The 22164-nt window shown below is 45.1% G+C and overlaps 1 protein-coding gene across 1 annotated transcript; it reads left to right on the top strand.

Moving 5' to 3' along the window:
* The first annotated feature begins 4199 nt into the window (after positions 1 to 4199).
* On the top strand, positions 4200 to 22124 carry LOC129857565 (flotillin-1-like). The gene is made up of 12 exons (XM_055925967.1): positions 4200 to 4343; positions 5491 to 5552; positions 6349 to 6424; positions 6777 to 6867; positions 7020 to 7163; positions 10500 to 10619; positions 11003 to 11251; positions 11482 to 11663; positions 15791 to 15836; positions 17194 to 17331; positions 18087 to 18251; positions 18376 to 22124. The coding sequence occupies exons 2-12, from the start codon at positions 5510 to 5512 to the stop codon at positions 18400 to 18402; spliced, it is 1281 nt and encodes a 426-aa protein (XP_055781942.1). The 5' UTR covers positions 4200 to 4343; positions 5491 to 5509; the 3' UTR covers positions 18403 to 22124.
* The last annotated feature ends 40 nt before the right edge of the window (positions 22125 to 22164 follow it).

The raw sequence follows: 22164 nt of genomic DNA, 5'->3' as shown, positions 1-22164 counted from the left end.
AAACCCAGCCTAAACCCCCAAACAGAAAGCAATGCAGGTGTAGAAGCACGGTGGCTAGGAAAAACTCCCTAGAAAGGCCAAAACCTAGGAAGAAACCTAGAGAGGAACCAGGCTCTGAGGGGTGGCCAGTCCTCTTCTGGCTGTGCTGGGTGGAGATTATAACAGAACATGGCCAAGATGTTCAAATGTTCATAAATGACCAGCATGGTCAAATAATAATAATCACAGTAGTTGTCGAGGGTGCAGCAAGTCAGCACCTCAGGAGTAAATGTCAGTTGGCTTTTCATAGCCGATCATTACGAGTATCTCTACCGCTCCTGCGGTCTCTAGAGAGTTGAAAACAGCAGGTCTGGGACAGGTAGCACGTCCAGTGAACAGGTCAGGGTTTCATAGCCGCAGGCAAAACAGTTGAAACTGGAGCAGCAGCACGGCCAGGTGGACTGGGGACAGCAAGGAGTCATCATACCAGGTAGTCCTGAGGCATGGTCCTAGGGCTCAGGTCCTCCGAGAGAGAGAAAGAAAGAAAGAGAGAAAGAGAGAATTAGAGAGAGCATGCTTAAATTCACACAGGACACCGGATAAAATATGAGAAGTACTCCAGACATAACAAACTGACCCTAGCCCCCCGACACATAAACTACTGCAGCATAAATACTGGAGGCTGAGACAGGAGGGGTCAGGAGACACTGTGGCCCTATCCGATGATACCCTCGGACAGGGCCAAACAGGAAGGATATAACCCCACCCACTTTGCCAAAGCACAGCCCCCACACCACTAGAGGGATATCTTCAACCACCAACTTACCATCCTGAGACAAGGCCGAGTATAGCCCACAAAGATCTCCGCCACGGCACAACCCAAGGGGGGGGGGGGGCGCCAACCCAGACAGGAAGATCACGTCAGTGACTCAACCCACTCAATTGATGAACCCCTCCTAGGGACGGCATGAAAGAGCACAAGTAAGCCAGTGACTCAGCCCCTGTAATAGGGTTAGGGGCAGAGAATCCCAGTGGAGAGAGGGGAACCGGCCAGGCAGAGACAGCAAGGGCGGTTCGTTGCTCCAGAGCCTTTCCGTTCACCTTCACACTCCTGGGCCAGACTACACTCAATCATATGACCCACTGAAGAAATGAGTCTTCAGTAAAGACTTAAAAGTTGAGACCGAGTCTGCGTCTCTCACATGGGTAGGCAGACCATTCCATAAAAATGGAGATCTATAGGAGAAAGCCCTGCCTCCAGCTGTTTGCTTAGAAATTCTAGGGACAATTAGGAAGCCTGCGTCTTGTGACCGTAGCGTACGTGTAGGTATGTACGGCAGGACCAAATCGGAAAGATAGGTAGGAGCAAGCCCATGTAATGCTTTGTAGGTTAGCAGTAAAACCTTGAAATCAGCCTTTGCCTTAACAGTGTCGGGAGGCTAGCACTGGAGTAATATGATCACATTTTTGGGTTCTAGTCAGGATTCTAGCAGTCGTATTTTGCACTAACTAAAGTTTATTTAGTGCTTTATCCGGGTAGCTGGAAAGTAGAGCATTGCAGTAGTCTAAACTAGAAGTAACAAAAGCATGGATTCATTTTTCTGCATAATTTTTGGACAGAAAGTTTCTGATTTTTGCAATGTTACGTAGATGGAAAAAAGTTATATTAATTGTCAGATTCAACAGAAGATCTCTTTGTTTCTTGGGACCTAGTACAAGCATCTCTGTTTTGTCCGAGTTTAAAAGTAGAACGTGTTCAGCCATCCACTTCCTTATGTCTGAAACACAGGCTTCTAGCGAGGGCAATTTTGGGGCTTCACCATGTTTCATTGAAATGTACAGCTGTGTGTCATCCGCATTAGCAGTGAAAGTTAACATTATGTTGTCGAATGACATCCCCAAGAGGTAAAATATATAGTGAAAACAATAGTGGTCCTAAAACGGAACCTTGAGGAACACCGAAATGTACAGTTGATTTGTCAGAGGACAAACCATTCACAGAGACAAACTGATATCTTTCTGACAGATAAGATCTAAACCAGGCCAGAACTTGTCCGTGTAGACTAATTTGGGTTTCCAATCTCTCCAAAAGAATGTGGTGATGATGGCATCAAAGGCAGCACTAAGGTCTAGGAGCACGAGGACGGATGCATTGCCTCGGTCTGACGCCATTAAAAGGTAATTTACCACCTTCACAAGTGCAGTCTCAGTGCTATGATGGGGTCTAAAACCAGACTGAAGCATTTCGTATACATTTTTTGTCTTCAGGAAGGCAGTGAGTTGCTACGCAACAGCTTTTTCTACAATTTTTGAGAGGAATGGAAGATTCGATATAGGCCGATAGTTTTTTTATATTTTCTGGGTCAAGGTTTGGCTTTTTCAAGAGAGGCTTTATTACTGCCACTTTTAGTGAGAAGAGTTACAGTTGCCTTTGGAATAGGAAGTTTAGACCTAGATGAGTCATTCTTTGTGCATTTGTCAGAGCACAGATTATTTCTGTCTTTTTGAAGAAAATGTACTACTTTTTCACTTTTCTTATGATACCAGATCGAACACTGCTTGCGCCAGGAGTTCTTGGACCTTCTCTAAGGTAATACCATGTATTACGTTGAAGAGAAAGAAGTGGGTGGAGTACAGAGTCACAGGTACTCTGTATTAAACCTGTTGCCCAGCAAAAGAGACCCATTTAAGTTTTCCAGACTGAGTAATTCCAATAACATAAATTGTGAGTAAGTGTTTAAATATAGCTTACACAATAGCTTTTAACATGCCAGTATTTATGTACACTTTTAAAAGATGCTGGTATAAATAATATAATGTCAAATTATCCATTTATTTTTTCAGAGGTGGTTGCAATGTCACACCCTGATCTGGTTCACCTGTCCTTGTGATTGTCTCCACCCCCTCCAGGGGTCACTTATCATCGCCGGTGTATATATCCCTGTCTTGTTTGCCAAGTAAACCAGTGTTTTCCTTGCTCCTATTTTTCCCGTCTGTTTGTTTCTAGTCCTCCTGGTTTTGACCCTTGCCTGTGCTGACTCCGAACCCGCTTGCCTGACCACTCTGCCTGTTCTGACTACCAGCCTGCCTATCCCCTTGTACTGTTTTTGGACTCGGATCTGGTTTCTAACCCCTGCCTGGCCTGACCTCGAGACTGCCTATCGCCTGGTACTGTTTGGACTCGGATCTGGTTTCTGACCCCTGCCTGGCCTGACCTCGAGACTGCATATCGTCTGGTAGTGTTTGGACTCTGACTTGGTTTATGAACTCTCGCCTGTCCCCGACCTACCTTTGCCTACTCACTTTGTTATAATAAATAGAGAGTAAAACAAAACAAAAGTTTGATAAATAGACTAAAGGAAAAATAGTAACACAAACTAATAACGAGGCTATATACAAAGGTATCAGTACCGAGTCAATGTGGAAGGGTATGGGTTAGTCGAGGTAATATGTACATGTAGGTAGGGGTAAAGTGATAATGCATAGATAATAAATAGAGGGTAGCAGCAGCGTGTGTGAGGGAATGTGTGTGTGTGTGTGTGTGTGTGTGTGTGGCGTCATCAATATGCAGGTGTGTGTTGGAGTGTCAGTGTAGTATGTGTGGTTAGAGTCCAGTGAGTGTACATCGAGCCTGTGCAAAACAATAAGAATAAAACAAGGGAGTCAATGCAAATAGTTTCATGTACAATGATGCACCTTGTCTCACCTTTGCCTATCAGCTATTCATAGTTTTTCTTGTGGGTTCATATTGAAAATTGATTCAGCTTTGAATGCTTTTATGTGTGGTATGATTGCTAGTTAGCTTATTGCAGATCTTGACAAATGATACACCTTCCATTACTATTACTATGAATGGTGGATAGAAGACAGGGTAGACAGACTGGTAGACTATATTGACCTGTGGTAGTAAAAGTTAGCATCCCGAAAAACGTAGTGTATAAGGGAAGTACCAAAACACCTCATGTAGGGGAGGTGCATGCAAGCAGATGAGGAAATGTGGCTAGGATAGAATAAATAATGCAAAAGAGCGAATGTAAACCAGGGAAAAAATGCACTACCCTCCCCTGTGCCCAATAAATAAATAAAAAACACTCCCCAAAGCAAGAAGTTGGACAACCCCTCCCGCCCTTAACATTTCTCTGGGTAACGAATGTCTGCAGTTTGACCACCAGATGGCGTTATTTCCACTATACTCCTAAGGGGGCGTGGTCAGCATTTGCTCTCCATTAAGTCACGTTAAGTAACATTTTGTTGCAATTCCAGTATTTGAGCCAGTCGTCAAGTCACGTAAATCGGAGTACATTGAAACCCTCTTGTGTGTACACGACGATTTATGAAAACATATCTTTAGGGAGAATCGATTGGTAAGTTACAGTAGGCAAGATAAAAAAAAAATTATTTCTTTTTTTGTGGTTGTTATGGACCTAGCTAGCGTAACGTAAAAATGTGATTTTCACCCAGCAAGCTTAAACTAGCATACTAGCTAATTTGGTTGAGGCGGGTGCATAGTAGCAAGTTAGCTAGCTACGTACTTGACTGTGGTAGACGTTTCTGTGATCTGAGAGAAATATAATCTTTGCTGTGGTTCATGGGGAGTGATGTGAAGCCATGAGACAGAATAGGGTGGGCCAGTATGGGTGACAGCACACGGCTATAGTAAATGCACTAACTAACGTTAGCTATCTGCTGTATTTAACATTCACATTGTTGACGTAACTAGCTAGTTATAGTAACCAGACAGTAGAGAAACTATCTCTGTGGTAACTATGTAGCTAGCTGTAACATATTGGCAGACGGTAACTATTATAATGTAACTTCCAGCATAAGCCACGGATTCACGAACGACACTGTTGGAGTATCCACATGGCTAATTTAACCTCCCATCAATCTGCTTAGATCCCAGATGAGATGGAACGCCTCTGTCCCATTCTGCCAAATAACGTTCTCTCTAAACTGTAGTCTGTTCTACACCCAGACTGTCTGTCACTTTTTCCCAAGTTGATTGCACTGCTTTTTCTCAGCACAAGTACTAACCACAAAAGTAACTGCCATCTAGTTACCACAACATAGTTACCACAACCAGTTATTCCACTGTCTTGTACATTTCGCTATAAACAGGAAGTAAAGTATCAAAGGCAAATAGTGTGTGTAGGAAGTTGTGTAGGGTCTGCCAATTGGGTCTTTGGCTTAGGTGATTGACATAAACAATGTTTATTGAGGCTCCACACTACTGTACCAGATCGGATGAACAAGTGACTGTCAGACACACAACTTGAGGCACTAGGCCTACTTCATCACTTATATTTAAATTTTAAACGTTATTTTAATTGTATCTCTCAAGGCTGTGTTTACATTTATGATTACATGTTCAGCTGTGTTATTGACCTACTAGGCCTAAGCTATTTGGAATTGGGACTAGCAGCAAAACACTAGTACTAACCCAGGGAGTCTTGAAAGATTAGGCCAACCAAGTGGAGACTGTCTAATGACGTTGGCAATCTTCTCTAACAGCTTTTAGGTCCAAATCAAGATGTTCCACACATGTGGACCCAATGAAGCCATGGTGGTGTCTGGTAAGATGTTTAGTTGCATGTGTTAATATTTATTAACATAATCTTACATGACACAATACAGAACCCTCCAAAAAAAACAGGTTGGGTAATCTACACAACCGTACCCCCATCGCCCTACATGGCCCGATATTGTTATGACTCTTCTTGAAACTGTAATAGGCCTATTTTGTTTACTGTATGTGATTGTTTACAGTACAAGTAACAGTAAACGTAATGCAGGGCCATGTGACATGTGACTCACTTTGGCCTATCATGAAGTGTCATGTGATACCATTTAGTAACTCTGGGCCACTTTCAGTTGTCAAACTTTGCTGATAGAAAAGTCATTAATAGAGCCAACATGATTCCTTGATCGACATGTCGGAGAGGCAAGTTTGTTCTATGTTACATATTTCTATCTGAATGTTCCAAAACGTCGTGTCCTGCTGAACGCGCCCAGATGTCACAGTAAACCAGGACAGGAATCTGTAATCAGGTTCAGCTCAAACCGTACAGTATTTTGTTTACATTTTACAATACCAGCTGTCGATAGGCTAGCTCCTCACTTACATTGTATTGTATAGAATGTGGTGCTGCTATGTAGTCCTATATGTAGGCAAATTAATGTTATAGACTCACTGTGTACATTACATCTTAATTGTGTGCAGTACTGTGTGGACAGAGAGTATAGCCTAATGTAATCTCATCTCTCTCATATTTTCAAATAACCCACTCTTTTAGTATATTCTAAGGCTACATTTTTTACTTTTCTTTGTCAAAGACTGATTGCTCTCTTTCTCCTTCGCTTCTCCTCCAGGCTTTGGTCGTTCCCCTCCTCTAATGATCGCTGGAGGAAGAGTGTTTGTCCTCCCCTGTATTCAACAGATCCAGAGGTGGCTATCTCTCCCTCCCCTTCTTCTTTCAGTTATCTATCCATCCGTTCATCTATCCAGGTTTCATTCAGGGATTCTATTAATATATGGAGAAAAAGGCCCCATAGTCCCTGTGTATTCTCTACTGTTACTGTAACGTTAGTGGTTAAATGAGTAAGCCTATATAAATGCCAGGCTAGTATTTTAAGCTTATAATGCAACACAGTCTGTCATTTGTAGCCTCCACCTGTAGCCGTGGTTACTCTCTCTGACTCACTTTCTCCTCCCTCTCGCTATCCCCCTTTCTATTGTCATTGTACTTTCCCTCTTTGAACCACATACCCCCTTCTCTCTCTCTCTCGGTGTCTGTTAGGATCACTCTGAACACCCTGACTCTGAATGTAAAGAGTGATAAGGTGTACACCCGTCATGGAGTGCCCATCTCTGTCACTGGCATCGCCCAGGTATGGACTTAGAAATCATCCCCTAGCCCCTACACACTTCGTGTACATGTGAAAGTAGCCATGTATTCTGATTGGATAGGTATAATTGACCTCACAGGTCAAATAGGGATTCCATATGTAACCTTTGACCTATAACCCCTGACCTCTGACAGGTGAAGATCCAGGGTCAGAACAAGGAGATGCTGGCTACGGCCTGTCAGATGTTCATGGGGAAGTCTGAGGCTGAGGTCTCCAACATCGCCCTGGAAACACTGGAGGGGCACCAGAGGGCCATCATCGCCCATCTGACTGTTGAGGTAGGCTACACACCATGTCCTGATAAAGGGCATGTGTTGCCTCTGGTGCCCTTTTCTCTTCCTAAAGGAGTGACTTGGTCTTTTAAATTGACTTGCTGAATGTCTCACTGACTTCCAGCTACAAGCCATAGCTTGTTTTTCCTCATTGTTGACCTTTCTCATGACTTACCTAAAATGCTGGCAAACCTGCCTGGAAACTCAGCGCAATAATGGATTATAGTTATTATAACGTATGTAATAACAAGTCTCCTTTCATTCCCAAGGTTTGTTGTTTTACTCCCTGTGTAGCTCTGGCTGATCTCCTCTGTATGCTACTGGTGTCTGCCCCATGTAAATACAGAAATACTAGAAGGGACAAAGCCCCTCAGACTAGGCCAATTTGACAGCAACACTCATGGGTACACTCGTTATGGTTGGTCCACCCTTATCCATTTACATTACATTTTACATTTAAGTCATTTAGCAGACGCTCTTATCCAGAGCGACTTACAAATTGGTGCATTCACCTTATGACATCCAGTGGAACAGCCACTTTACAATAGTGCATCTAGATCATTTTAAGGGGGGGGGGGGGGCAGAAGGATTGCTTTATCCTAGGTATTCCTTGAAGAGGTGGGGTTTCAGGTGTCTCCGGAAGGTGGTGATTGACTCCGCTGTCCTGGCGTCGTGAGGGAGTTTGTTCCACCATTGGGGTGCCAGAGCAGCGAACAGTTTTGACTGGGCTGAGCGGGAACTGTACTTCCTCAGTGGTAGGGAGGCGAGCAGGCCAGAGGTGGATGAACGCAGTGCCCTTGTTTGGGTGTAGGGCCTGATCAGAGCCTGAAGGTACTGAGGTGCCGTTCCCCTCACAGCTCCGTAGGCAAGCACCATGGTCTTGTAGCGGATGCGAGCTTCAACTGGAAGCCAGTGGAGAGAGCGGAGGAGCGGGGTGACGTGAGAGAACTTGGGAAGGTTGAACACCAGACGGGCTGCGGCGTTCTGGATGAGTTGTAGGGGTTTAATGGCACAGGCAGGGAGCCCAGCCAACAGCGAGTTGCAGTAATCCAGACGGGAGATGACAAGTGCCTGGATTAGGACCTGCGCCGCTTCCTGTGTGAGGCAGGGTCGTACTCTGCGGATGTTGTAGAGCATGAACCTACAGGAACGGGCCACCGCCTTGATGTTGGTGGAGAACGACAGGGTGTTGTCCAGGATCACGCCAAGGTTCTTAGCGCTCTGGGAGGAGGACACAATGGAGTTGTCAACCGTGATGGCGAGATCATGGAACGGACAGTCCTTCCCCGGGAGGAAGAGCAGCTCCGTCTTGCCGAGGTTCAGCTTGAGGTGGTGATCCGTCATCCACACTGATATGTCTGCCAAACATGCAGAGATGCGATTCGCCACCTGGTCATCAGAAGGGGGAAAGGAGAAGATTAATTGTGTGTCGTCTGCATAGCAATGATAGGAGAGACCATGTGAGGTTATGACAGAGCCAAGTGACTTGGTGTATAGCGAGAATAGGAGAGGGCCTAGAACAGAGCCCTGGGGGACACCAGTGGTGAGAGCGCGTGGTGAGGAGACAGATTCTCGCCACGCCACCTGGTAGGAGCGACCTGTCAGGTAGGACGCAATCCAAGCGTGGGCCGCGCCGGAGATGCCCAACTCGGAGAGGGTGGAGAGGAGGATCTGATGGTTCACAGTATCGAAGGCAGCCGATAGGTCTAGAAGGATGAGAGCAGAGGAGAGAGAGTTAGCTTTAGCAGTGCGGAGCGCCTCCGTGATACAGAGAAGAGCAGTCTCAGTTGAGTGACTAGTCTTGAAACCTGACTGATTTGGATCAAGAAGGTCATTCTGAGAGAGATAGCAGGAGAGCTGGCCAAGGACGGCACGTTCAAGAGTTTTGGAGAGAAAAGAAAGAAGGGATACTGGTCTGTAGTTGTTGAGATCGGAGGGATCGAGTGTAGGTTTTTTCAGAAGGGGTGCAACTCTCGCTCTCTTGAAGACGGAAGGGACGTAGCCAGCGGTCAGGGATGAGTTGATGAGCGAGGTGAGGTAAGGTAGAAGGTCTCCGGAAATGGTCTGGAGAAGAGAGGAGGGGATAGGGTCAAGCGGGCAGGTTGTTGGGCGGCCGGCCGTCACAAGACGCGAGATTTCATCTGGAGAGAGAGGGGAGAAAGAGGTCAAAGCACAGGGTTGGGCAGTGTGAGCAGAACCAGCGGTGTCGTTTGACTTAGCAAACGAGGATCGGATGTCGTCGACCTTCTTTTCAAAATGGTTGACGAAGTCGTCTGCAGAGAGGGAGGAGGGGGGGGGGAGGGGGAGGAGGATTCAGGAGGGAGGAGAAGGTGGCAAAGAGCTTCCTAGGGTTAGAGGCAGATGCTTGGAATTTAGAGTGGTAGAAAGTGGCTTTAGCAGCAGAGACAGAAGAGGAAAATGTAGAGAGGAGGGAGTGAAAGGATGCCAGGTCCGCAGGGAGGCGAGTTTTCCTCCATTTCCGCTCGGCTGCCCGGAGCCCTGTTCTGTGAGCTCGCAATGAGTCGTCGAGCCACGGAGCGGGAGGGGAGGACCGAGCCGGCCTGGAGGATAGGGGACATAGAGAGTCAAAGGATGCAGAAAGGGAGGAGAGGAGGGTTGAGGAGGCAGAATCAGGAGATAGGTTGGAGAAGGTTTGGGCAGAGGGAAGAGATGATAGGATGGAAGAGGAGAGAGTAGCGGGGGAGAGAGAGCGGAGGTTGGGACGGCGCGATACCATCCGAGTAGGGGCAGTGTGGGAAGTGTTGGATGAGAGCGAGAGGGAAAAGGATACAAGGTAGTGGTCGGAGACTTGGAGGGGAGTTGCAATGAGGTTAGTGGAAGAACAGCATCTAGTAAAGATGAGGTCAAGCGTATTGCCTGCCTTGTGAGTAGGGGGGGAAGGTGAGAGGGTGAGGTCAAAAGAGGAGAGGAGTGGAAAGAAGGAGGCAGAGAGGAATGAGTCAAAGGTAGACATGGGGAGGTTAAAGTCACCCAGAACTGTGAGAGGTGAGCCGTCCTCAGGAAAGGAGCTTATCAAGGCATCAAGCTCATTGATGAACTCTCCAAGGGAACCTGGAGGGCGATAAATGATAAGGATGTTAAGCTTGAAAGGGCTGGTAACTGTGACAGCATGGAATTCAAAGGAGGCGATAGACAGATGGGTAAGGGGAGAAAGAGAGAATGACCACTTGTCCTGTGTGGCTCAGTTAGTAGAGTATGGTACGTGCAACACCAGGGTTCATAGGTTCAATCCCCGTTGGGGCCACCAATACGAAAATGTATAAAAGTGACTGCTAAATGGCATGTATATTATTTATTATTATTAATGTCCTTCCCATGTAGGAGATCTACCAGGACCGTAAGAAGTTCTCTGAGCAGGTGTTCAAGGTGGCCTCCTCTGACCTGGTCAACATGGGCATCGGCGTGGTCAGCTACACGCTGAAAGACGTTCACGACGACCAGGTTTGTTCTCTGACAAATAAACAGTGACGTTATAGTAGGTCACACAAGGATTGTTGTTACAGAATACAGTCTGAAATTGAGATATTGGCACAGATTTGGTCAAATGTCTTTTAAAAGTCAGTGTTCGAGAATGCAAGACAAATTCCTGCAGAAATACTTGCTTACTCTTCTGTTTATGTTCGTAAACAGTTTATAGTAGCAATAAGTCCCAAGGTGGTGTGGTATATTGCCAATATTCCACGACTAAGGGTTGTTCTTAGAAGCGATGCGAAGGGGAGTCCCTGGATACAGCCCTTAGCTGTGGTATATTGGCCATATCAGCCAATCACATGCTGGACCCAAACTACCATGTTTCTAATAATAATAATGACACTCTCTGTCAGGACTACCTCAATTCTCTGGGTAAAGCTAGGACAGCTCAGGTGCAGAAGGATGCCAGGATCGGAGAGGCTCAGTACAAACGAGACGCGGTGATCCGTGAGGCCCAGGCCATGCAGGAGAAGGTGTCGGCCCAGTATCTGAATGAGATCGAGATGGCCAAAGCCCAGAGGGACTACGAGCTGAAGAAGGCCTCCTACGACTACGAGGTCAACACCAAGAAGGCAGAGTCTGAGATGGCCTATCAGCTACAGGTATCCTGCCACCAAACTCTGGGCCGTGCAATGATCCTCTCATTCAGATGCCCAACACAGCCGAGGCAGTGTCGTGTTCTAATATGGAAAAAATTCACGTTTATTTACACAGGGCAGAATCCTAACTTGAGATACGAGCATGATCCTCAAATTCCCCCCACTGCCATCACTTTTGATGTAAAGTGTCTGAGTGTTTTATCTAAATCGGTTGTGTAATTGGGGTTATGTAGGTGGCGAAGACGAAGCAGCGGATTGAGGAGGAGACGATGCAGGTGAAGGTGGTGGAGAGGTCTCAGCAGATCATGCTCCAGGAGCAGGAGATCATCCGCAAGGAGATGGAGCTGGAGGCCAAGGTGAAGAAGCCTGCTGAGGCAGAGAGATACCGTCTGGAGAGACTGGCTGAGGCGGAACGGTATGTTACAATACCAAGGGCCTCATTTAGAAACGTTTCGTACACACAAAATATGCCCCAAAACCTGCATGCGCCAGTTTTTACGCAAAAGTTGTCAGTTGTAAAAAGGAAACTTGTGGTGAGAATGTACTTCTTCTCCTGCAGACTCTAGACACAACGTTTACACAACGTGTACACAACGTTTCTAGTGGTTGAAGTATTGCATTGCTAAAAGGTAACGGTAACCTTGTGCAAATGGAGAATATACAGTTGAAGTCGGAAGTTTACATGCACTTAGGTTGGAGTCATTAAAACTCGTTTTTCAACCACTCCACAAAGTTCTTGTTAACATACTATAGTTTTGGCAAGTCGGTTATTAAGTAATTTTTCCAACAATTGTTTACAGACAGATTATTTCACTTATAATTCACTGTATCACAATTCCAGTGGGTCAGAAGTTTACATACACTAAGTTGACTGTGTCTTTAAACAGCTTTGGAAATTCCAGAAAATTGTCATGGCTTTAGAAGCTTCTGATAGGCTAATTGACATCATTTGAGTCAATTGAAGGTGTACCTGTGGATATATTTCAAGGCCTACCGTCAAACTCAGTGCCTCTTTGCTTGACATCATGGGGAAATCAAAAGAAATCAGCCAAGACCTCAGAAAGAAATATATTGTAGATCTCCACAAGTCTGGTTCACCCTTGGGAGCAATCTCTAAACGCCTGAAGGTACCACGTTCATCTGTACAAACAATAGTACGCAAGTATAAACACCATGAGACCACGCAGTCGTCATACCGCTCAGGAAGGAGATGCGTTCTGTCTCCTAGGGATGAACGTACTTTGGTGTGAAAAGCAGACCACCATTGTCCCTGTACCCAAGAACACAAAGGCAACCTGCCTAAATGACTACAGACCCATAGCACTCACGTCCGTAGCCATGAAGTGCTTTGAAAGGTTGGTAATGGCTCACATTAACACCATCAACACCATTATCCCAGAAACCCTAGACCCACTCCAATTTGCATAACGCCCAAACAGATCCACAGATGATGCAATCTCTATTGCACTCCACACTGCCCTTTCACACCTGGACAAAAGGAACACCTATGTGAGAATGCTATTCATTGACTACAGCTCAGCATTCAACACCATAGTGCCCTCAAAGCTCATCACTAAGCTAAGGATCCTGGGACTTAACAACTCCCTCTGCAACTGGATTCTGGACTTCCTGACGGGCCGCCCCCAGGTGGTGAGGGTAGGTAGCAACACATCTGCCACGCTGATCCTCAACACTGGAGCTCCACAGGGGTGCATGCTCAGTCCCCTCCTGTACTCCCTGTTCACCCACGACTGCATGGCCAGGCACGATTCCAAAACCATCATTAAGTTTGCAGACGACACAACAGTGGTAGGCCTGATCACAGACCGACGAGACAGCCTATAGGGAGGAGGTCAGAGACCTGGCCGTGTGGTGCCAGAATAACAACCGATCCCCCAACGTAGCCAAGACTAAGGAGATGATTGTGGACTACAGGAAAAGGAGGACCGAGCATGCCCCCATTCTCATCGAAGGGGCTGTAATGGAGCAGGTTAAGAGCTTCAAGTTCCTCGGTGTCCACATCAACAACAAACTAGAATGGTCCAAACACACCAAGACAGTTGTGAAGAGGGCACGACAAAGCCTATTCCCCCTCAGGAAACTAAAAAGATTTGGCATGGGTCCTGAGATCCTCAAAAGGTTCTACAGCTGCAAAATCGAGAGCATCCTGACTGGTTGCATCACTGCCTGGTACGGCAATTGCTCGGCCTCTGACCGCAAGGCACTACAGAGGGTAGTGTGTACATCACTGGGGCTAAGCTGCCTGCCATTCCTGGACCTCTACACCAGGCGATGTCAGAGGAAGGCCCTAAAAATGGTCTCTCTCTACTACCGCATGGCAAGCGGTACCGGAGTGCCAAGTCTAGGACAAAAAGGCTTCTCAACAGTTTTTACCCCCAAGCCATAAGACTCCTGAACAGGCAATCAAATGGCTGCCCGGACTATTTGCATTGTGTGCCCCCCCCCCCCCCCCCAACCCCTCTTTTACGCTGCTGCTCCTCTCTGTTTATCAAATATGCATAGTCACTTTAGCTATACATTCATGTACATACTACCTCAATTGGGCCGACCAACCAGTGCTCCCGCACATTTGCTAACCGGGCTATCTGCATTGTGTCCCGCCACCCACCACCCGCCAACCCCTCTTTTACGCTACTCTCTGTTCCTCAGATATACATAGTCACTTTAACCATATCTACAACTATACTACCTCAATCAGCCTGACTAACCGGTGTCTGTATGTAGCCTCGCTACTTTTATAGCCTCGCTACTGTAAATAGCCTGTCTTTTTACTGTTGTTTTATTTCTTTACTTACCTATTGTTCACCTAACCCTTTTTTTGCACTATTGGTTAGAGTCTGTAAGTAAGCATTTCACTGTAAGGTCTACACCTGTTGTATTCGGCGCATGTGACAAATAACATTTGATTTGAAAAGTGCAAATCAATCCCAGAACAACAGCAAATGACCTTGTGAAGATGCTGGAGGAAACGGGTACAAAAGTATCTATACACACAGTGACTCCTATATCGACGAGTCCTATATCGACATAACCTGAAAGACCGCTCAGCAAGGAAGAAGCCACAGCTCCAAAACCGCCATAAAATGCTGCAGGAGGGACTGGTGCACTTCACAAAATATATGGCATCATGAGGAGGACAATTATGTGGATATATTGAAGCAACATCTCAAGACATCAGTCAGGAAGTTAAAGCTTGGTCGCAAATGGGTCTTCCAAACGGTCAATGACCCCAAGCATACTTCCAAAGTTGTGGCAAAATGGCTTAAGGACAACAAAGTCAAGGTATTGGAGTGGCCATCACAAAGCCCTGATCTCAATCCTATAGAAAATTTGTGGGCAGAACTGAAAAAGCATGTGTGCGAGCCAGGAGACCTACAAACCTGACTCAGTTACACCAGCTCTGCCAGGAGGAAGGGGCCAAAATTCACCCAACTCATTGTGGGAAACTTGTGGAAGGCTACTCGGAACGTTTGACCCAAGTTAAACAATTTAAAGGCAACGCTACCAAATACTAATTGAGTGTATGTAAACTTCTGACCCACTGGGAATGTGATGAAAGAAGTAAAAGCTGAAATAAATCATTATCTCTACTATTATTCTGACATTTCACATTCTTAAAATAAAGTGGTGATCCTAACTGACTTAAAACAGAGTTTTTACTAGGATTAAATGTCAGGAATTGTGAAAAACTGAGTTTAAATGTATTTGGCTAAGGTGTATGTAAACTTCTGACTTCAACTGTATGATGATACTCTTATTCATAACTAAAAAACAAGTAGCTAAATATAATAACAAGATGCAATCATTTGTTCAGTTATTTTTTCATTCTAAAATAATGATCATTGCAGAATAAATTCCTCATGTTCTGGTCATGAGTTCATATTCCTGAAGTAGCCATACAACAAAATACCATGTACATCTCTCATTTTTAATTGGACCTATTAGATAGGCTATTATCATTTTAAAAATGTGCTCTAGCTAGCCTATGCATCCACAGGGAGCACAGTTTGTAACAGACAGTTGATTTGAGTGTCTGTGGTTGATGTTTTGCATTGAAGTGTGTAGCCTACAGCTGTAAGTAGCCCTACTGTAGTTGTACACCATGTTTCAGAATTCGCGGGCAGTGCAGCATATTTATGTTCAGGGGAAAAAGTGATTGCAAAAAATTATTGCGTTCAAATGATCTTTTTACAGGGCCACAACAATTTGCAATTGTTTCTTTCTTTCAGAAATGGTCAGACACACCCCCTCTAGGACATTTGATCAAGTTCACCACTATTTCCTTTACATACTGCTTTGGCCTAATTCCAATACATCTAAAGTATACAGCAAATAATGGCCCTATTGTCGCCATAAAAGGGGAATGATGGGGGCGTGTCAGAACTATGGGTATGTTCTGTTCCGTAGTAGTTACAGTAGTCCTGGACAGTGAGTCCTGTTAAACTGAGGAAGAGACTTTTCTAGTGCTCCAACATTTTCTCTGTTCAACTCAAACGGTCTCTGTCCTTCTCTCTTTCACAGTGCACAGCTCATCATGGAGGCTGAGGCAGAGGCAGAGTCCATCAGAGTGAGTTCAGCAGCACCTCTCCTCTATCACTCCCCTCCACTCTCCTGTCACTCCTGTTATCAGTCTCTTCACCCCCAGTACAATAGCTGTCTGATATGCCTACTGTCCTAGCTTCTCCCCTGACAGCCTGTCCTTTCCACCCCCTCATTCATCCACTTCCTCTCGCTCTCTTTCTCTCCCTCCCCTCTCTCCATATTGAGGTTGGTGTTCTCTGTTCCTCTTCCTGTCTCTATTCTAACTTCCTTGTCTCCTTCTTTGTAGACATTGCTTACTTGCCTTAATTTAACCTTACTTTAGGATAAGTTCTCTCTTTCTTCCTGTTTCATATATTATACACATCCTTATTAAACAGTCTTATTAACAGTCCATTTCACATTTGGATGTATTTTTCATAGAACAACCACCCACCTGTGTCTTGCGGTTCAGATACATTGGTATATACTCAGTGGCCAGTTTATTAGGTACACCACCCCGTTCATGAAAATGATTCGCTCCTACAGACAGTGAGTCACGTGGCCGTGGCTTGCTATATAAAGCATGCAGACAGTCATCTGAATGGGCAAAATGAGTGACCTAAGCGACTTTGAGCGTAGTATGATCGTCGGAGCCAAGTGCACTGGTTCCAGTATCTCAGAAACGTCTGGCCTCCTGGGCTTTTCACGCATGACAGTGTCTAGGGTTTACTGAGAATGGTACGACAAACAAAAAGCATCCAGTCACCGGCTGTCCTGTGGGTGAAAACAGCTTGTTGATGAGAAGTTGACGGAGAATGGCAATAATCGTGCTAAGAGGCGGGCCACAAACAGGCAAGTAACGGCACAGTACAACAGTGGTGTGCAGAACGGCAACTCATTACGCACAACTCGTCGGTCCTTGTCACGGATTGGCTATTGCAGCAGACGACCACACCGGGTTCCACTCCTATCAGCTAAAAACAAGAAGAAGCGTCTCCAGTGGGCACGCGTTCACCAACACTGGACAATCGAGGAGTGGAAAAACATTGCCTGGCCCAACGAATCCCGGTTCCTATTGCGTCATGCTGATCGCAGAGTCAGGATTTGGCATAAGTAGCATGAGTCCATGGCCCCTTCCTGCCTGGTGTCAATGGTACAGGCTGGAGGGGGTGGTGTAATGGTGTAGGGAATGTTTTATTGGCACAAGTTAAGTCCCTTGATACCAGTTATTGAGCAACGTTTCCATGCCCTGGATAATTCAGGCTGTTCTGGACCCACCCTGGTACCAGATGTACCTAATAAACTGGCAACTGAGTGTTCTTATTTTTTCTTCTGTATTTACACCCTTTGGTTATTTGAACTATAATGTGTTCTCTCTCCTTGTCTCTGTGCTGTCTGTGTAGATGAGGGGCGATGCTGAGGCATTTGCTCTGGAAGCTAAGGGTCGTGCCGAGGCAGAGCAGATGGCTAAGAAGGCTGAGGCCTTTAAACAGTACGGGGAGGGAGCCATGGTGGACATGCTGCTGGAGAAACTACCACTGGTCAGTCACACTGGGAGTAGGACTGGTTCTACTAGAGACTGGGAGTAGGACTGGTTCTACTAGAGACTGGGAGGAGGACTGGTTCTACTAGAGACTGGGAGGAGGACTGGTTCTACTAGAGACTGGGAGGAGGACTGGTTCTACTAGAGACAGGGAGGAGGACTGGTTCTACTAGAGACAGGGAGGAGGACTGGTTCTACTAGAGACAGGGAGGAGGACTGGTTCTACTAGAGACAGGGAGGAGGACTGGTTCTACTAGAGACAGGGAGGAGGACTGGTTCTACTAGAGACAGGGAGGAGGACTGGTTCTACTAGAGACAGGGAGGAGGACTGGTTCTACTAGAGACAGGGAGGAGGACTGGTTCTACTAGAGACTGGGAGGAGGACTGGTTCTACTAGAGACTGGGAGGAGGACTGGTTCTACTAGAGACTGGGAGGAGGACTGGTTCTACTAGAGACTGGGAGGAGGACTGGTTCTACTAGAGACTGGGAGGAGGACTGGTTCTACTAGAGACTGGGAGGGTGCATGGATAGGGAGAAGGATTGATGGGAAAGCAATTCAGTAGATGGAGAGTTTAAGCAGATGGATGGAGAGATGAAGAGATTGGATGGATAAATGGTCAGATTCAGTGCATATAAGGATATATGGATTACAGATTGATTAGATGACAGACGGATACGTAGTGTACTGTTAGTGCAGTCCTGTCTGCTGCTGTTCTCTTCCTGAAGCTGCCATCACTCCTCCTGTCCTCTAGATAGCAGAGGAGATCAGCAGGCCCCTCTCCATGGCCCAGAAGGTTACCATGGTTTCCAGCGGTGGGGGTGAGGTGGGCGCGGCCAAGCTGACCGGAGAGGTTCTGGACATCATGACCAGACTACCAGCTGCTGTGGAGAAACTCACTGGAATCAACATCTCACAGGTGTGTGTGTGTGTGTGTGGAAGAGAAAAATAGTATTTGTGTGTGTGTGTGTGTGCAAAAACAGTATGTGTATGTGAACATGTTTGTTGACAAACACTGCCATTCTCTCCCCTTCTTTCCACAGGTTGGCCTGTCCACCCGAATGGGCTGAGAATGGAGCCCAATGACTGAGACAGTCTGCACCGTCAGACCAGGAACTCCATACTGCCTCCTTGTGCCTATAATTACTATTACCTAGTGTAGTTGTCTGCATGCCTGTCTGCATGCCTGTGTTAGCACGTAGTCTTTCTTAGAGCATGTCTCAGCACTCTTATTGGCACTGATCTGGAAACAGAGGATGGGTCAAAGCTGTATGTTATAGGTCTTCTGTGGGAGTTTGTTTCTCCTGGTCATTCATATCTCTGTTAGTTCAGCTTGGATGAAGGAAAGGAAAGCACTTTGGACTAGCATGACACATCCTTAGTAGTTCTGGTCGTAACTAGCCTCTTTTCCCCGTCCGTTATTCAGTGTGTTTTAATCCCTGCTTCAAGCCTGCCTTTCTGTCTCCCTCTGTTACAGGTTTGGGTCCATATAAACAGTTCCACTGTCACATAGTTGTGTTTTAGTTGTAATTCATAGAATGTTATTTAATTGGGATGTGGTTGAGAAATGATGTTTTCATTCTCAGTGCCTTTTTGTTGTTCACAGGAAATAATCGTGTCAGTAGGAGGTCATCCATTTCATTGTTGGGTTTGTCAGCTGATTGTTTTGTCAACATTTGCAGTTGTTCTGTAAGGTAGTCTGTCTTGTTCGGAGCATGGTTGGCTAGCTAGTTGCTATCCATTGCTTTGCAAATGAAGAAGAAATGCTCTTTACTTTCACTGTGGACGTATCTTTCTTTTTCCTAGCTAATTGTAGTCCTGGTAGTCATGTTATTAAACATGTTCTACCTGCTTGTGGATTCCAGTACCTCTGTCTACCACCTTATGGACAAAGTGGTTATCCACTATGTGCTCCCCTGACAGTAGATCCTAGATCAAGCTACTGATGACCCTCTAGAATGGCCAGTGCCTTGTGTTTTAAAGTCTAATTCATCATATCAATACAAGCCATATTACAGTAGAAACCAAGTTGCATGCAGATGAGGCTGATTTGTGGGCTTTTTGCCATGACTCGTGTGTGGGATGAAATCACAAACTATATGATGGGTTGGCACTAAACCTCTTCTCTCTGTTGGTACAATGGAGTACTGAATTTGATGGTACCTAATCATCTCATTTTCCAAAGCAAAAAAAATCAAGGAACTACAGATTCTCTGTTACTATAGTGTTTATCCAACAGATTGTCATGTACACCATTCTGGCTTAGTTCCAGTGTGTTTCTAAACCCTAGACTTATTAGAAAGACAGGCCTTAGATCAGAGCTTCTGCTGTGCTAGAACTGCATAAAGGTGGAGATTTTCTGTGAAGTGATTGGAAGGAAGAGAGAGGGAGCAGACTGGGGTTTTCCTGCTGAAGACTAACCTCAGAGGTAGGATTTATCCAGGTCAGGTGTACTGTCAGTCACGTGGTGCCTGGTGGATGTGCTGTTTGAGGTGAAGTTATGTGTGTAGGAGAGGGGAATGGAGAAACTAGCCTGGGTTTCAGTCTGTTTCTGTTCTCTTAAACAGTGTTTCTGCTCTCCTTAACAATGTCAATGGAATGGGCAAAAGCATAACCAGACCTGGGACCAGGCTACAGACACTACTATAGTGGAGTCCCATGTATGGTCCAGTAGGGTAGACATGCACCTTCTGTAGACTGGAGTAGACGATATACATTTTAATCAGACGTGTTGATTAATCAGGAGCTATCCTTTTGTATCGTAATCTTATCATTAGACTGATCTATTTTTCCAGATGTTCTATGTGGTGCTGATCACATCCCTGTTTGATCCTTTTTGTAGTATAGGGTTTGTTGTTAGGGACTGGTTCTATACCATAGAAATAGAATCCTTCTATGTTCTATACCACCGCTCAGGATTCTAGAAGCTACTTCTCTCTAGCTGATTGTATTCCCCAAAGCTTATATGCTCTCTGGCTGTCTATGCATTTTGTTACCGCCAAGTGCCTGACTAAGTTGAAAGATTCCCATTTTTCTCTCAACCTAAAGGCTAAACTATCACCCCACGTTAAACATTGTAACAACCTATAGAGGCATGCTATGTCCTAAAGATATTAATGAAAGCCAATTTCGCCAAACCAATACTACTGCTTTCACTTATGCACACACCTGTATATTACGTCATAATGTCAATGATTTGTGACTTAACATTTTTCTGTACTGTAGCTGCTCTTAGTTAAATATGATTTCTGTGATTGTATTTCCGTCTATGCGTTGTTGACATGCCAAGATAATGCCTGGCCTTCCATGTACAGTGGCTTGTGAAAGTATTCACCCCCTTGACATTTTTCCTATTTTGTTGCCTTACAATCTGGAATTAAAATAGATTTTTTTGGAGGGGTGGTTTATATCATTTGATTTACACATGCCTACCACTTTGAAGATGCAAAATATTTTTTATTGTGAAACAAACAAAAAATAAGACAAAAAACAGAATTTGAGCGTGCATAACAATTACAGCTGCAAGTCTCTTGGGGTGTTTCTCCATAAGCTTGGCACATCTAGCCACTGGGATTTTTGCCCATTCTTCAAGGCAAAACTGCTCCAGCTCCTTCAAGTTGGATGGGTTCCGCTGGTGTACAGCAATCTGTAAGTCATACCACAGATTCTCAATTGGATTGAGGTCTGGGCTTTGACTAGGCCATTCCAAGACATTTAAATGTTTCCCCTTAAACCACTCGAGTGTTGCTTTAGCAGTATGCTTAGGGTCATTGTCCTGCTGGAAGGTGAACCTCCATCCCAGTCTCAAATCTCTGGAAGACTGAAACAGGTTTCCCCTCAAGAATTTTCGTGTTTAGCACCATCCATCATTCCTTCAATTCTGACCAGTTTCCCCAGTCCCTGCTGATTAAAAAAACATGAGGTTCTCGGGGTGATGATAGGTGTTGGGTTTGCACCAGACATAGTGTTTTCCTTGATGGCCAAAAAGCTCAATTTTAGTCTCATATGACCAGAGTACCTTATTCCATATGTTTGGGGAGTCTCCCACAAATGCCTTTTGGCAAACACCAAACATGTTTGCTTATTTTTTTCTTTAATTAAGCAATGGCTTTTTTCTGGCCACTCTTCCATAAAGCCCAGTTCTGTACGTCTTAAAGTGGTCCTATGGACAGATACTTGGAGCTTTGCAGCTCCTTCAGGGTTATCTTTGGTCTGTTTGTTACCTCTCTGATTAATGCCCTCTCTTGGTAGGTTTGTTGTTGTGCCATATTCTTTCAATTTTTTGAATAATGGATTTAATGGATATTTTTTTATAATTCAACCCTGATCTGTACTTCTCCACAACTTTGTCCTGGACCTGTTTGGAAAGCTCCTTGGCCTTCATGGTGCCCCTTGGTGTTGCAGACTCTGGGGCCTTTCAGAACAGGTGTATATAGACTGAGATCATGTGACACTTAGATTGCACACAGGTGGACTTTACTTAACTAATTATGTGACTTCTGAAGGTAATTGGTTGCACCAGATCTTATTTAGGGGGTGAATACATACTCACACACCACTTTTCTGTTTTTTTGAACGGACTGTTTTGTGTATGTCCATTACATGAAATCCAAATAAAAATCTATTTAAATTACAGGTTGTAATGCAACAAAATAGGAAAAACACCAAGGGGGATGAATACTTTTGCAAGGCACTGTAGTGTAAACTTTGAATTCAAGTGCACTAAGTTATGAATATTATGAAATTATTGTAACATTATATAAACACAATCGCTCTGATTTCCTAACTCAAACCCTTTGTCCTCCACGTGTGTTGTTTCTTCAGTGTGTGTT

The sequence above is a fragment of the Salvelinus fontinalis genome, chromosome 6, assembly GCF_029448725.1.
Source record: "Salvelinus fontinalis isolate EN_2023a chromosome 6, ASM2944872v1, whole genome shotgun sequence".
Taxonomy (NCBI): Eukaryota; Metazoa; Chordata; class Actinopteri; order Salmoniformes; family Salmonidae; genus Salvelinus; species Salvelinus fontinalis.
The sequence above is the reverse complement of the archived record's forward strand: the minus strand, read 5'-3'. Positions and strand labels throughout refer to the sequence as shown.